Consider the following 15,881-nt stretch of genomic DNA (forward strand, 5'->3'; position numbering starts at 1 on the left):
CTTGCTTCATGATGTCTTCTGATCAGCAGATTGATTGATATCTTGGCAAGTCACAACCTTCTCAGGTGATGTGTGGGATCACAGGCAGAGCGAGAGGAGAGGTGGACTTGCATCGCACAGCCTAATACAGCATGCAGTGCCAGACCTGTCCCTTCACATAGCTACAATGCACATAGCTCACATACACAACTCATGGATGGCTCGCAAAAATGGTCCAGCTTTCATTTTGTGGATGGTTTTCTTTTGCCATGTAGAAGTTTCTTGGCTTGATGTAGTCCTGTTTCTTTTTCTTTTCCTGTTGTCTGAGCTTTTGGTGAGATATCCTAGAAGTTACTGTTAAGAGCTAAGATAACGGAGCTTTTCCCACTATGCTTTTAGTGTTTTGTTTAGTTTTGAACGTATATATTTTTAGTTGTGGATGGATCTTTATTTATTTATGTGCGATACTGAGAATCGAACCTAGTGCCTCACATATGGCTAAGGATGTGTTCTGCCACTGAGCAACAACCCCAGCCCTGCTTTTTTGGTTTTGATCAAGTTTTTTGATTTCATGTCTTACGGTTTAATTTAATCCATTTTGAATTGGTTTTTGTATGTGATATAAGATGTAAGATGAGGGTTCATTCCTCTGCATGTAGATAGACACTCAGTTTTCCCCTGCATCATTTATTGAAGCAACTGTCCTTTCCCTGTTGTGTTTTCTTGGTGCTCTTATTGGAAATTAGTTGATTATTACATACTTGAGTTTATTTCTGGCTGTCTATTCTATTTTGTTTATCTGTTTTTATGCCAGTACCTTACTGTTTTTGTTTTGTTAACACTGGAGATTGAACCCAGAGAATGTTTCACCACTGAACTACATCCCCTGCCTTTGGTTTTTTTAATGTTGAGATAGAGTCTCATGAAATTGCCCAGGATGGCCTCTAACTTTCGATACCCCTGTCAGCCTCCTGAGTTGCTGGGATTACAGATGTGTGCTACCACACCTGGCCTACCATACTGTTTCTTTGGCCTTTTTTTGATTCTGAGGATTGAACCCAGGGGTGCTTAACCACTGAGCCACATCCTCCACCCTTTTTTTTTGTATTTTTTTTTTAGAGACAGGATCTCACCAGGTTGCTTAGGGCCTGGCTAGTTGCTGAGGCTGGCTTTGAACCCACAATCCTCCTGCCTTAACCTCCCTAGCTGTTGGGATTATAGAGTGCACCACCACACCCATCTTACCATACTGTTTTGATTAACTCTAATATAATTTGTAATTAGGAAGTGTGGTGTCTTTAACTTCCTTTTTCTTTCTCTCTTTTTTTTTGGTGGGGGGCGGGGTTGTGGTACTGAGGATTTAACTTAAGGGTACTCTACCACTGAGTATTATCCCTAGCTTTATAGTTGTAAAACAGGGTCTCATGAACTTGCCCATGCTGGCCTTGAACTTGCAATACTTTTGCCTTAGTTTCTGAATTGCTGGGATTACAAGCATGTGTCACTATGCCTGGCTAACTTTACTATCCTTTTTTTTTTTTTTAATATCTTTATTTTATATTTATGTGGTGCTGAGGATTGAACCCAGTGCCTCATGCATGCTAGTGAGCGCTTTAGCTCTGAGCCACACCCCAGCCCTGTCTTCACTATTCTTTCTTCAGATTGTTTTGGCTATTTGGGGCTTTAGTGATTCCATATGAATTTCAGAATTGTTTTTTTTTTTTTTTCTTTTTCGTTGAAAATACCCTTGGAATTTTTATGAGATTGCATTGAACCCGTATGTAGCCCTGGGGAGTCTGGATATTTTAATAATACCAGTTCTTCCAATCCATGAACATGGAATATCTTTCCAATTTTATGTGTCTTTTTTTTTTTTTTTTTTTAAGATGAGAGAGAGAGAATTTTAAATATTTATTTATTTATTTTTATTTTTCGGCAGACACAACATCTTTGTTTGTATGTGGTGCTGAGGATCGAATCCGGGCCGCACGCATTCCAGGCGAGCGCGCTACCGCTTGAGCCACATCCCCAGCCCCAATTTTATATGTCTTATTCAGTTTATTTTCATCAGTGTTTTATAGTTTTCATTGTACAGGTATTTCATTTCCATGGGTCAGATTTATTCTTATTTGTGTGTGTTGTTTTTTTTTTTTCAGTGCAGTTGTAAATGGAATTATTTTCTTTCTTTCTTTCTTTCTTTTTTTTTTTTTAAGGCGGACACAATATCTTTATTTTTATGTGGTGCTGAGAATCGAATCCAGTGCCTCACGCATGCCAGGCGTGAGGCGAGCACGCTACAACTTGAGCCACATCCCCAGCCCATGGAATTATTTTCTTGATTTCTTTATTGGATAGAATGTTATTGATATAAAGAGAAAACTTATTTTTATCAAATTTGCTGATTATTTTTATATTAATGGCTTTAAAAACACATCACATTATTTCTTTAGAATGTATTCCCAGCATAGGATTTTTGTGGAAGAAGTTATCTCAGTTGGATGGTATGGGATACTTATTTCCTAGCTGCTGTATTTACTGATTCTTCCTAGATTCCTGTGTGAATGTATCTTTTCCCCTGTTACCCTATGGGTTTTATATTTTGGTCTAATAGGTGCACTTATCATTTTCATCTGTAAAAGTTGGGCATTTTTAAGTGTTCTTTCTCTTTTTTCTGAACTTGGGGCTGAAGCAGGTAGACAGGTGAAAAGTGTAGCTCAAAACACAAGTGACTTATATTACAGCTGGACATGGTCCAGGCAGACTGAGATGTGATCCTCATAGTGTCCCTTTTTCCCCTAGGGATGGGGTCTTCTAGGTCCCCGGAATGAGCTGTTTGATGCGGCCAAATATCGAGTGCTAGCTGATCGCTTTGGCTCTCCGGCTGACAGCTGGTGGCGCCCGGAACCCACCATGCCCCCCACTTCTTGGCGGCAATTGAATCCTGAAAGCATTAGGCCAGGGGGACCTGGGGGTCTTTCTCGATCCTTGGGTCGAGAGGAAGAGGAGGATGAGGAGGAAGAGCTTGAAGAGGGGACCATTGATGTTACCGAGTTCCTGTCCATGACCCAGCAGGACTCCCATACCCCACTCAGGGACTCAAGGTATAGTTGTGGTGGATGATGCAGGGGAAACTGGCTGCTCCTTTGTATGGGGAGGGGTGGATGTTCTCTTGAGCCTTCTGTCCCACACTTCACCTGGCACATACTGTCACTCATTGGTGCATCTGCTAATTTGTGGGGGCAGCCTACTTTGGTAAATGTGATCTTGTGCTATGGTTGGGCTTCCACAGAACAGCAGCATGAACCCTCTCTCCAGCTCATACTTGACTCCTACAGAGTCTTAGCAACCTCTCTGCCTGCCTCTACTCTCTACTCTTTCCTGTTTGGGGAAGCCATGGGCTATACAAAATGTCTGTGAAGACCATGTGGCATAGCAAAGCCTAGGCTCTCATCTTTTCGTGCCTCCTGGCTACCTGCTACAACAATATAGTGTTCAAGCACCTGGAGTCCCAGCACATCAGGGGAAATTGGCTCAGGAAGAGAGCAGACTTTCTCAACTAAACTTTTGGTACTCCCAGGGGAGGTTCCTTTGAAATGACAGATGACGACAGTGCTATCAGGGCTCTGACCCAGTTCCCGCTTCCCAAAAACCTTCTGGCCAAGGTGATTCAGATAGCAACATCCTCCTCTACGGCCAAGGTGAGTTGGGTCTCCTGGGAGTATGCTCAGGCAGCTTACTTGCTCATGTCTGCTTTCCTCAAAACCAAGTCAGGGAAGCCACAGGGATGCAGGAGGTCTGAGGGTGCATGTTCCATTCCCTCAGTTCACCTAGGCCAGCCGGAGAGACACAGAATCCCTGGAGGGTGAAGCAGAGGGACAGGAAGGAAGTCATAAAACAGGAGCACAGGGAGCAGGGTGAGGGGCTGCAGAGTGGAAGATCTGGATCTCCTCACGGGTGGAGGTTGGCATAAGAGTCAGGGGCTTTGGTTTAGCAGGATATCGGTGCAGGGCTTTTTGCTCCCCTAAGATGTGCCTGGTTTGAGCTCACACTGACACCTTCAATTCAGTCGCCCTAAAGGTACTTAGAGGACAGTGGGCTGGGAGGACAGGTAGTGATTTTGTCCAGACCCCATCTTATTCTGTGGAAGTTGAGGTGCAGCATGAGAAGCAAGCCCAGAACTAGGATGCCCCAGCTCTACTGGGCCTGCTTCTGGTTGTACAGTGGCACTTGTAGTGTGACTGATGTTTGGTACCTACTGAGATTGTAATTAATTCCATCTCTGGGTCCCTTGGCATTTTGAGGATGCCACAAATCTCTTTCTAATCCCTGCCTTTTTGTAACCTTCTTGCTTACTTTCTGTCTAGAACCTCATGCAGTTCCATACTGTGGGCACCAAGACCAAACTGTCTACTCTCACTCTGCTCTGGCCCTGTCCTATGACCTTTGTTGCTAAAGGGCGCCGTAAAGCAGAGGCTGAGAACAAGGCAGCAGCCTTGGCCTGCAAGAAACTTAAGGTGAGTCCAGGAGTGTCCTTGTGAGTCCAGGAGTGTCCTTGATATGAAGTATCAAAATGTCTTGAAGCTTCCCTATGTGGCAAATTGTTCTTTTTAGGAAGTGACAACCACTACACTACGCCTTGGGCATGGGCACAAAAGGACCTGGTGTCCAGCCTTGCTTGCTTGTAGGCTGTGTGGTTATTGTTTCTACAACTTCCCCAAAAGTCCCCACGGAAATATTTTGCTTATGACCACAGCCTTTCAAGACTTGGCCAGAACCTGGGTGAAGCCAGAAAAAAGACATTATTGTTCTGAAAGGCATAAAATTAGGCAGATATAGTGTTCAAAACCATCTTGATGACCTAGGTTTTGTGGCCAAATGAATAATTTAATACGCATCTGGGGTAAAGATGAGGGAAGTTTCAAGGTGACACAGTGTGACCTACAGTTGGAAGTTTGCTTGAAGTAGTGGGACTAGCATTGTGCCTGACTGAGAAATGAGTTATTGGAACCTGGGACAGCAGAGGTTTAGTTGCAGAACAAGAGAAAGTGATCACTAGGAGTGATCAAGTTGACTTTGGAAACTGCATTTTAAGTCCAGCTGTGGTGAGAGGTAAGGAGAACCTGGAGAATAGAAGATGGAGGGAAGCACACAGGTGGTGAGCTATATGAAGGGGGGGTGGGTGTGCTCTGCCTCTGGCTCAAGAGAACAGGACTAACACTAACTGGCAAATCTTGGAGAAGTCTGAAATTTTACCTGCTGTTCCTAAGCTGTCATGGTAATGATGCGGCAGAGGAGCAGGTTTCCTGTGGCAGCACTTGAGATGAGAAGCTGGGTGGCCCTTCTGCAGACACTGTTGGGTTGAACCCGTGCAGTCCCGGAAGAGGGTGGAAACCCTATCTTGCAGCAAGGTGGTTGAGTTGGCACCTCTGGTCCAAGGACTGGATCCCTGTCCATGAGATCCTTAGAGCCGATTCAGAGGAAGAGGATGGTGCCTGTAGAGGGAGAGGCTTTCTCAAGAAGCACTGGCTCTGTCTTGCAAGGGTGAGCATAGCCCTGACCCTACATGGGATGGGAACATGAGACTAGGGGCAATGACTGGTTTTACACATATCCCAGAAGGGTCAGGATGCCTCATTTTCTTTCTTGTGAGGTGGTGTAGGCATGTAGGGAAACAAGGTATGTTTTTTTCCTTTAATTGGCTTATTTTATTAAAATACACATTTTAACAAGAAATTCCATTTATTTCTGTATATGATGGGGTCACAGATGGGACAGCGTCTATGTGAAGACCCGGGGGGTAGGGCTGCAGATAGAGCTGAAGAATCTGGTGGGGAGGCTCTAGTGAGGCAGCACAGGGAGAACACCCTGTCGAGTGTATTATGGGGTCATTCAGGACTTGGCTTAGTTGGCCTTGGGTATGTAATGGGAGTTCAAGAAGATAAGTTTGGTCTCTGTCTCTTGGGCACTGTGGGGAGCTCCAGCTATAGAGTGGTTTCTCCTTAAGGGCACCATACCTGGACAGGGTTAGGGCCATTCTGCACTGATATGTCAGGTTTACCTTTTCTTGGTTTTGTTTTGTTTTTTTCTTTTGCAGTACTGGGGATTGAACCCAAGGGGGCTCTACCATTGAGCTACATCCCCAGTCTCCCCCAACCCCCGCCCCTTTTTTTTTTTTTAATTTTAAGATAGGGCTCATGAAGTTGCCCAGGCTAACCTTGAAGTTGGGATTTTTCTGCCTCATCCTCCTGAGTAGCTGGGATTATAGATGTACACCACTCTGTCCACTAGGTTTAGCTCTTCTTGAATTGATTTTAACTAGTAGACTACTTAAATTGTTATTTTGTGGAGATCCACGTTTTCCTGGTTCCCGGTTTCTTCTCTTCTTTACCATATAAGCTGAAAACCAAAATCTCTCAGAAAAGAGGTTTGCTTTGCACATGTCTCTTGGAGCTTCTGGAGCTTCTGAGCTTGTCTGGACCAGCATCCTAGTCTGAGCCATATATGTCCCCTCTGCAGAGCCTGGGCCTGGTGGACAGGAACAATGAGCCGCTTACCCATGCCATGTATAACCTGGCCTCCTTGCGTGAGTTGGGTGAGACCCAGCGCCGGCCGTGTACCATCCAGGTGCCTGAGCCCATCCTCCGCAAGATAGAGACCTTCCTGAATCATGTAAGAGGCCCCAAGTCCCCTGCCATCTGTATGCCTCCATCTTCTCCAGACTGAAGGCCTCCACCTGCAGCAGGCAGTGCTCTCTCCCTTTCTTCCCTGGAGTCTGGGAGCCCCTTGCCTTAAGCAGCCCAGTCTGGCCCATGAGGGTCTTAGGACTGTAATGGCCTGAGTCCTTGGCCCCAAAGGTCGGACCCTAACATCTGACCCAGATGAATCCTGTGGAAGGGCTGGCTGTGTATGAAAGAGGAAGATGGTATTTCTGTTTCACCATTTTGCTTGCCTCCTTGTCCCCCAGTACCCTGTGGACAGTTCATGGATCTCCCCAGAGCTCCGGCTGCAGAGTGATGACATCTTGCCCTTGGGGAAGGACTCAGGGCCCCTGAGTGACCCTATAACAGGCAAGCCCTACGTGCCCCTGTCAGAAGCAGAGGAAGTACGACTGAGTCAGAGCCTGCTAGAGCTGTGGCGGCGGCGAGGGCCAATCTGGCAGGAGGCTCCCCAGCTCCCTGTGGACCCACATCGGGACACCATCCTCAATGCCATTGAGCAGCACCCGGTTGTGGTCATCTCTGGGGACACAGGTTGTGGGAAGACCACGCGCATCCCCCAGTTGCTGCTGGAGCGCTATGTGACCGAGGGCCGCGGTGCCCGCTGCAATGTGATCATCACCCAACCTCGCCGTATCTCAGCTGTGTCTGTGGCACAGCGGGTCAGCCATGAACTGGGCCCTTCCTTGCGCCGGAATGTGGGCTTCCAGGTGCGCTTGGAAAGCAAGCCCCCAGCCCGAGGCGGGGCCCTGCTCTTCTGCACTGTGGGCATTCTGCTGCGGAAGTTGCAGAGCAACCCCAGCCTGGAGGGTGTGAGCCATGTTATTGTGGATGAGGTCCATGAGCGGGATGTGAACACAGACTTCCTGCTGATTCTGCTCAAGGGCCTTCAGCGGCTCAACCCGGCCCTGCGGCTGGTGCTCATGAGTGCTACAGGTGATAATGAGCGTTTCTCCCGCTACTTTGGTGGCTGCCCTGTCATCAAGGTGCCTGGCTTCATGTATCCCGTCAAGGAGCACTACCTGGAGGACATCCTTGCCAAGCTGGGCAAACACCAGTACCCACACCGACACCGGCACCATGAGGTGAGGATGCTCCAACCCATCCAACCCAGGGCTCCTGGCTTTTCCTCTGGATTTCCCTTCTCCCTGTCCCCGTTGCTTGGTAGCTTAGCACAAGTTACTCTCCCCAGTCTAGTTTCCTTGATAAAATCAGGAATAATCATGTTTGAGTGGCAAGGATGTGAGGGTTAAGAGGGGTTAAAGAGGCTGTGCCTCACTAAGTAATCGTGGCTGTGTCCTATGCACGGACCCCACACCCCAGAGCTATGACTGTAGCCTCTCTTCCCTCACCCCAGTCAGAGGATGAATGCGCACTTGATTTGGATCTTGTGACGGATCTGGTTCTGCACATCGATGCCCGGGGGGAACCAGGTGGGTGCTTCCTCTGCCTAGCCATGCCCACCCCGCCACCCACTTGCCAGAGCAACCGGCTCATGCCTGCAGGGCCCCTTTACAGGTGGGATCCTGTGCTTCCTGCCTGGTTGGCAGGAGATCAAAGGAGTGCAGCAACGCCTCCAGGAGGCCCTGGGCATGCACGAGAGCAAGTATCTCATCCTGCCAGGTGAGAGCCTGGGTATGAGCCCTAAAACGAGTCTTGCCTTCTCTCCTTAACCCAACTGGGACTTGGGGAGCTCAAGTTTTTGACCAAGTTTTCACTACTTTTCACTGGGCTTATGATTTGTCTGGGCCTTGGTTTCATCAAGATGGGGTCAAACCAGGTGTATGGTGGACACCTATAATCTCAGAACTTGGGAGGCTGAGGAGGACCATCATAAGTTTACCCTCAGTGACTTAGCAAGACCCTGTTCTAAAAATTACAAAGGGGTGGGGAGGTAGCTCTGTGGTAGAGAGCTCCTGGGTTCAACCCTAAGAAGAAAAAGATGGGTTCTAGGAGCTGGTTCTGGTGGGAGCAGTGCCCATAACCATAATGCATCTTATCGTCCTTTAGTGCACTCCAACATCCCTATGATGGACCAGAAGGCCATATTCCAGCAGCCTCCAGTGGGGGTGCGCAAGATTGTCTTGGCCACCAATATTGCTGAGACCTCCATCACAGTCAATGACATTGTGCATGTCGTGGACAGCGGCCTGCACAAGGAGGAACGCTACGACCTAAAAACCAAGGTGGCACCTCTCTCCTGAGCCCAGCCAGTCCTTGGGGGGATTTCATTTCTGAGGTGGCCCTTAGGACTGATGCACTTTATACCTGTATGTTTTGAGAAGGCCAAAGGATCTCAGTGTCCCTATAGTGAGAGGGCCTTGAGTGGGGGTATTTGAGAAGCAGGAAAACACCGAGGAAAGCCTATGGCTTCTCACTTGTCCCTTTCCCCAGGTGTCCTGCCTTGAGACTGTATGGGTGTCAAGAGCCAATGTGATCCAGCGCCGGGGTCGGGCAGGCCGCTGCCAGTCAGGTTTTGCCTACCACTTGTTCCCTCGGAGCCGGCTAGAGAAAATGGTTCCTTTCCAAGTGCCAGAAATCCTGCGCACACCTCTTGAAAACCTGGTGCTGCAAGCCAAGATCCACATGCCTGAGAAGACGGTGCGGCAGAGGCAGGGCTGGGCGAGGACTGGACTCTGAAAGGGGCAGGAAAGATGCAGACTTATGCGGATTCTGGCTTGTTTTTTCTGTAGGCAGTGGAATTCCTTTCCAAGGCCGTGGACAGTCCAAATATCAAGGCTGTAGATGAAGCTGTTATTTTGCTCCAGGAGATCGGTGAGTGTAGGCTGGGCCAGACAAGGCTGGGCTGGACTGTGAGTGACTTTGGGTAGGACTGACAGCTGAACTGTTGCAGGGGTGCTGGACCAGCGGGAGTACCTGACCACCCTGGGACAGCGCCTGGCCCACATCTCCACTGACCCCCGGCTGGCCAAGGCCATAGTACTGGCAGCCATCTTCCGTTGCCTGCACCCACTGCTGGTGGTTGTTTCCTGCCTCACCCGGGACCCCTTCAGTAGCAGCCTGCAGAATCGGGCCGAGGTGGACAAGGTTAGACCTAGTCCCGTCCTGTAGTTGTCTGGCTGTCCCATCCAACCCTTTATCACCTGCTGTCCTGAGGTGACCTTTGGCCCCTGTTGTGACCCCAGTACTTTCTCTCCTCTTAGGTGAAGGCGCTGTTGAGCCACGACAGCGGCAGTGATCACTTGGCCTTTGTGCGGGCTGTGGCTGGCTGGGAGGAGGTGCTGCGTTGGCAAGACCGTACTTCCCGGGAAAATTACCTGGAGGAAAACCTGCTTTATGCACCCAGCCTGCGCTTCATCCATGGTCAGCCCCAGCCCCCGCACCTGGTAACTCCCCCTCCCAACTTTGTGACAGGAACCTCTGTTCACTCAGCACCTTGCCTCCCCAGGGCTCATCAAGCAGTTCTCAGAGAACATTTATGAGGCCTTCCTGGTGGGGAAGCCTTCGGACTGCACGCTGCCCTCTGCCCAGTGCAATGAGTACAGTGAGGAAGAGGAGCTGGTGAAGGGTGTGCTGATGGCCGGCCTCTACCCCAACCTCATCCAGGTACTTCTTTCAGAAGCAGTTGAGCAGCTCTCAGCCTCTTTTCCCATCTGCTTGCTCCTAGCTCAAGCCCATCTGTTCTTTCCTCCTTCCCTGTAGGTGAGGCAGGGCAAGGTGACCCGGCAGGGGAAGTTCAAGCCCAACAGTGTTACCTACAGGACCAAATCTGGCAACATCCTGCTGCACAAGTCCACCATCAACAGGTGGGGGGCAGGCAGGACTAGACAGGGCAGCTGGGAAAGGCCAGAAGGGTGGCCTCACCCAGCCCTGTGTTCCCTAGGGAGGCCACACGGTTACGGAGCCGCTGGCTGACGTACTTCATGGCTGTCAAGTCCAATGGCAGTGTCTTTGTCCGGGACTCCTCCCAGGTGCACCCACTGGCTGTGCTGTTGCTGACAGATGGGGATGTCCATGTCCGTGGTAGGTACCTCAGCTTCTGGCCCCTGCTCCTTCACAGGCTCCATGTTCTCAGAGGCCTGGCTTCACATCAATTCCCCACTGTCTCCTCCCTTCACCCAGATGATGGGCGCCGGGCCACCATCTCCCTGTGTGACAGTGACCTATTGCGGCTAGAGGGTGATTCTCGAACGGTGCGACTGCTGAGGGAGCTGCGACGGGCCCTGGGCCGCATGGTGGAGCGGAGCCTGCGCAGTGAGCTGGCTGCACTTCCACCCACTGTGCAGCAGGAGCATGGGCAGCTGCTTGCGCTGCTGGCAGAACTGCTGCGAGGACCCTGTGGCAGCTTTGACGTGCGCAAGACAGCTGATGACTGAGCCCCTCTTCCGCTGGGGCTATGTACAGAGTGCAAATGTTTATTTAAAATAAAGTTCTATTTATCCCTTGTGAGTATTGCTTATCAGCTCCTCTCTCTGGGCCTCAGCACTCTCCATTGTGGGCAACAGTTCCCTACATGAATGAAGGTATGGCTGGGCCTAGTGGCGCTTACCTGCAATCCCAGTGACTTGGGAGGCTGAGGTGGGAGGATCACAACTTCAAAGCCAGCCTCAGCAACTTAGTGCCCTAAACAACTTGGTGAGCTCCTGTCTCAAAATTTGGGGAAAAAAGGGGGGGTGGGGGGCGCTGGGGATGTGGCGCAGTGGTTAAGTGCCCCTGGGCTCAGTCCCTATACCAAGAAAAAGGTATGAAAGGGTGAGGCTCAAAGATGTTTACAGGGGCAAGCTGGCTGTGGTTCAAGTCTTGGGAACTGTCTGTTAGGGCTTGGTGCTTTCCACCCCTCTCAAGATGAGCTCCCAGTCAGTGCTGTCAATCAGCTCTAACTGCTTGGGGAGACCCACTATTGACTCCTGATCGTAGGAGTACCCACACTATGGGGAGTTTGTCAGATGGTCACTGTACTTGTAGGTTTAGAGTGTTGAGCAGCTCCTTCCCAGGCACCTCCTTGGGTGGTATGGCAACCCTGTTGCAAGCACAGAGCAAATCCGTGGAAACGCCCAGGCCACTTCACTGCAAATGTATGTTTTAATCCTTTATTAGAAACCATGCAAAGGGGACACAGTGCATTGCACATCAGGACCTTGACATGGGATGAGATGGGCATTGGGTACAAACCAAGACAAGCAACACGGGACCTATTTGGTGGGACATCACGCAGCTTTATTTACTCTTAAAATCAATACAACACAGACAGGGGTAATGGCTGAGCCATAAGCAAATTGGAAAGTATTCCAGAACTGTCCCATCCCTAGATGGTTGCAGAGTAGTAGTACACATCACACAGGGGCCTCTGGTCCCCATCTTGTCAGGCCAGCCTTCTCAGGTTCTCCGGCTTGTAGGATTCTTCAAGGGAGCTGGGACCAAACAGGAACACTGACTACTCATGTGTCCTACCTAGAGAGCTCTCCAGTTGGTCTGCCTCCTCCCCAATCCTTGATGAAAGGGATTAAAAGGACCCAGAGGCTGTTGTCAACCTCAGCATCCTCAAGGTCCCAGGTACCTTCAGGCCCAGCACGCATCACTTCCTTCACCCCAATTTCATCTTTCTGAGAAAACACTGGTGTCCTACAGCCCCTGGCACATTTAGAGCACTCAGCAGACAGCTGGGGAAGAAATTCCACCTTCATGCCTTGGGCTACACTTTCTCCACTAGGCCTGTGCAATTTCTTGGCATGTGCTCGGGAAGCTGAGGATCTGATGTCAAGCTTTCCCAAAGACACAGCTGCCTCAGAATTGGAGAGGATCGTCAGGCCCAGCAACTCACTCCCTCTACGTGCAGATAAAATTCGATTTGAACCTAAGGGGATGTGAGGAGCACAGGTGGAGACTGTGGAGTTCAAGATCAGGGCCAGAGGGGCCAAGTCTGGGCCAGCCTCCTGAGGCAAGTCTGCACAGCAGAAAATGCCCCCCAGAGGAGAAACCCATGGAAAAGCCCAGGCCACTTCACTACAAACTTATGTTTTAATCCTTTATTAGAAACCATGCAAACTTTTAATACAAAAAATACAAGTGCAATAAGAATCATGTCAATACAATTCCCGGGATTTCTCCTCACTGCAGCCATCCCACAGGTGGGCCCAGCTGGGTTGGCCACCCCTCCACAGGCTGGGCTCTCCAGCCTCTCCCCGCTCCTCTCCAGTCAGGTTAGAAGGGAAGTGGAATGGCTCATTCTCATGCCTTTTACTTTTTAAATTTTCAGACCTGATTCCCCACTGTCCATATGAGCTTTGGACATCTCAGGCTTCCCTGGACATGAGGGCTTGAGTGTCCTAGACCTAAAGGATTTTGACCTCCATGACTTTTTTCCCGTTTCTCCAGCATTAGCTTTGCATTCCACAGCTGACCACCAGATCCCAGGGAACAAGACAGATGCCAAAACCAGCCTCTTGGTTAGAAAAGAAAAGCAGCATACACACAAAACACCAACACAACCAGTCCACACTGACTAGCCCAAGTATGCCTGCCCTGTTCACCAGGCCGCAGCACCACACCTCACTTCCCTGCCCACAGTGTCTCAAGGGCCCTGAGCGCCCCCAACACCTGATATCCTCCTGGGTGGAGGCTTAGGATCATCTCCCCTCCCTGTTTCCTTTAACACCTACTGAGGACTCTCATTTACACATGGCTTCAACCTGCAAAACTACTCCACCAATTTATAGGTTACTAGGAAAAAGAATAAAAAGTGTGACAGCAGCTAGGCAGGTATGGTAAGCAGCGGGACAGGCAGCACCAACCCCTAACTAACTTGGGGCAGGGCAGCAAGAGGGCAGGCACCACCTGCATGGTAGGTGCCATTGTGGGGGTCAAAGGGAGAGGCAGTGGCTTAGCAGACTCCAGAGGATGCAGTCAGTGCCCGGCCATCACAGAATCCACCTCTACTCTTCCCTCCAGGTTGACCAAAGGAGAAGGGACAGGACGGTATGTCAGTTTCTTTTGGGTTTGGTCCAGAAAACCCAAACAAAGGAGGTTGGAATCCGGTTCCCCCTCCTAGATCCCATGGGACCCCAACCCACCCCATTCCCCTCCCACCTTCTCCATGGAGTAGTGGTGCAGTGATGGACAGGAGCGAACCCAGGAGCTGGGCCCTGGGAGAGAGCGGAAGGAGGTGTGTGGGCAGAACTGCTGCTGCCCTGGGCAAGCGACGCAGGAGGGCAGGGGCCTAGAGGGCTGCCTAGCACCCAGGTGCTCATGGGTCTAGTACAGAGCCCGGGAAAGGGAGCCAAGGGCCCGGGAGCCTAAGCTGGGGCCGCCAGGGAAGTGGGGGGGCCGGGAGACAATGTCGGCCCCATGGTCGGTGCGGGCCCTGGCGTTTGCCCGGAACGTCAGCCTGTAGGTCTCAATCTGCAGTGACACGGGAGGAGGGAAGGGGGAGGGTAATGGGGGAGACAAGAGGAGGAACACAGGGGAGACGGAAGACGAGACCAGAATGTCATCATTAGATGCCTGGAAAATAAAAGGTTACTGTGTTAAAATTTAGGCCACACTCTAGTCAAAAAACAAAGGACTTTCAATTTTCAGCCAGTGGCAGGGCCCCTGGCAGGCCCTCAGGCCGAGCCCAGCCACTTACTTGTCTCCTGGATCTGGCAGTCCAAGGTCTGGGCCTCCCTTTGGTCACCACCCCCCGACAGGGTGGTGTGGCCACTGAGGCCACTGGCTGAAGTGGGGGCGCCAGCTCCAGGTGCTGCCTCAGAGATGGCCGGCTCCTCCCCAGCAGGGGGGCCCGCACACGGAGGGGCCTCGCTGCCACCGCCCTCAGTCTACAATGAAACAGTGGGGGAGACAATGTGGGGTCAGTCGGGGAGGGAGTGAGATGGGTGATGGTGGAGGGTCTCACACACAGCCCCACTGCCCGGCACCCACTGGTTCAAGCTCAAGGCACAGTTACCTGGAGAATCTGGATGGTTGCCCGCCGCTCCCCACCCAACCCAGCGGTCTGGTGATATGCCCTGGGAGCCCCCCTGTGGAGCACAGGGCCTTATGAAGCCTCTCTGAGGCTAGACTTCCCACTAAGGCCAGCATCAAATAAAAAGGGCTATCAGGACAAACAGCAGCAAGCCGGAAAGGGTGACCTGGAGCTTGGGCCTGGACTTGGTTGGGAAGAGGGGATACTGCATTGCCACCTCTGATCCTCCACAATCCCAGACCAGCCCTGCATAGCATGCACAGGAGGGTGCTCAGCAGCCCATCGGGACCTGCCTGCTCATTTATGTGGTCACATCCCCCGATATACAGCCTCTTCTGTGTTGGGCACATTCTGGGGCCCTTGGACACAAGGAAGTGTGAGCCAGGGAGGCTTTGGGGACTCGAACAGCATCATAGAAAGAGGAAATCTGGGGGACACTGAACACTTGGTGGGGATAAAGTACAAAAGAGGGAACAACAGTGGGAGGCACCAGTGAGCTTGAACACTGGTGTCCCAGAGTGCCCAAAAAGTGACAATGGAGACTTCTATTTGGTTTTTAATCACAACAGAGAAAAAAACAGGTCCACATGTTAGAAAAATAATGCCAGAAATAATAAAGGGATACAACTGAAAAAAAAAAAAAACATAAGGATTACGGTCAGAAAGACCCAAATTTGAATAATAGTCTACATTTGCTGGCTATGTGGCCTTGAACAAGAGGCCAAACCTCAATTAATGTCCCACTGAGACAGACTTGGTTCAGAAGAAGACTGGAACAGCATCCTCAGCAAGGACCCTCCCCCGAAATGTTCACTGAACCCGAGTGGGCCTGGAATCTGGATGGAAAGGAAGGAAGGGTGGGCTGGGCATGGACCAGCACAGGCTCGCAGACACAGAGGGAGGGATGGCCAGAGCAGTCACTCTCACCCCTGCCCTTTGCTCAGCTTTCCCTGAATCGAGGCAGCATCCTCCTGCTTGGAAGCCTGCAGGACACTGCTCCCAAGGTCCCCCATCCACCCATGTCTTGGAACAAAGGACAGACACCATCTAGGGCACACATAGTGTCTCATGGAACAGTGGAAGGAGGGAGGGAGGAGAAAGGAGAGGGCAGGAAGAGAGAAGAGGCCTGGCCAGTGCTGAAGAAGGGAGATTTGCCACCTGAGTTCTCTCCCAGAGCCCTGGGTAGGTGACCTGAGCAGACCATCCAGAGGCAGGGTCCAAGGTCACGCCAGATCTGCTGTCACTGGCAGCTGGAAACGCAGACT

At 50.8% G+C, this 15,881-nt stretch overlaps 2 protein-coding genes across 24 annotated transcripts in view; one reads left to right on the plus strand and one right to left on the minus strand.

Moving 5' to 3' along the window:
- Dhx30 (DExH-box helicase 30) overlaps positions 1-11,105 on the plus strand; it is a 35,135-nt gene extending 24,030 nt beyond the window's left edge. For all 7 annotated transcript variants that reach the window (XM_046436406.1, XM_058576734.1, XM_058576736.1 and 4 more), the window contains 16 exons: positions 2,779-3,080; positions 3,557-3,677; positions 4,344-4,493; positions 6,496-6,648; positions 6,944-7,780; positions 8,053-8,128; positions 8,214-8,318; positions 8,706-8,881; positions 9,090-9,296; positions 9,389-9,470; positions 9,550-9,743; positions 9,860-10,019; positions 10,105-10,262; positions 10,359-10,462; positions 10,540-10,679; positions 10,779-11,105. In XM_046436406.1, coding sequence (XP_046292362.1) covers positions 2,779-3,080; positions 3,557-3,677; positions 4,344-4,493; positions 6,496-6,648; positions 6,944-7,780; positions 8,053-8,128; positions 8,214-8,318; positions 8,706-8,881; positions 9,090-9,296; positions 9,389-9,470; positions 9,550-9,743; positions 9,860-10,019; positions 10,105-10,262; positions 10,359-10,462; positions 10,540-10,679; positions 10,779-11,032 — 3,219 coding nt within the window. In that variant the 3' untranslated portion in view covers positions 11,033-11,105. The remainder of the gene's footprint in view (positions 1-2,778; positions 3,081-3,556; positions 3,678-4,343; positions 4,494-6,495; positions 6,649-6,943; positions 7,781-8,052; positions 8,129-8,213; positions 8,319-8,705; positions 8,882-9,089; positions 9,297-9,388; positions 9,471-9,549; positions 9,744-9,859; positions 10,020-10,104; positions 10,263-10,358; positions 10,463-10,539; positions 10,680-10,778) is intronic.
- Positions 11,106-11,851: 746 nt separating this feature from the next.
- Positions 11,852-15,881, minus strand: part of Map4 (microtubule associated protein 4) — a 169,938-nt gene continuing 165,908 nt past the window's right edge. For 15 of the 17 annotated variants that reach the window (XM_046436413.2, XM_046436414.2, XM_058576740.1 and 12 more), the window contains 2 exons: positions 14,281-14,470; positions 13,918-14,156 (listed from right to left, as the gene is read on the minus strand). In XM_046436413.2, the coding sequence (XP_046292369.1) occupies positions 14,149-14,156; positions 14,281-14,470 (198 nt within the window). In that variant the 3' untranslated portion in view covers positions 13,918-14,148. Of the gene's footprint in view, positions 14,157-14,280; positions 14,471-15,881 lie in introns of all 17 variants that reach the window. The other 2 variants (XM_046436409.2, XM_046436419.1) reach the window with 2 other exon arrangements.

The sequence above is a fragment of the Marmota monax genome, unplaced genomic scaffold, assembly GCF_021218885.2.
Source record: "Marmota monax isolate L192 unplaced genomic scaffold, Marmota_monax_Labrador192_F-V1.1 WCK01_AAM20220418_F8-fsc00021, whole genome shotgun sequence".
NCBI classification, from domain to species: Eukaryota; Metazoa; Chordata; class Mammalia; order Rodentia; family Sciuridae; genus Marmota; species Marmota monax.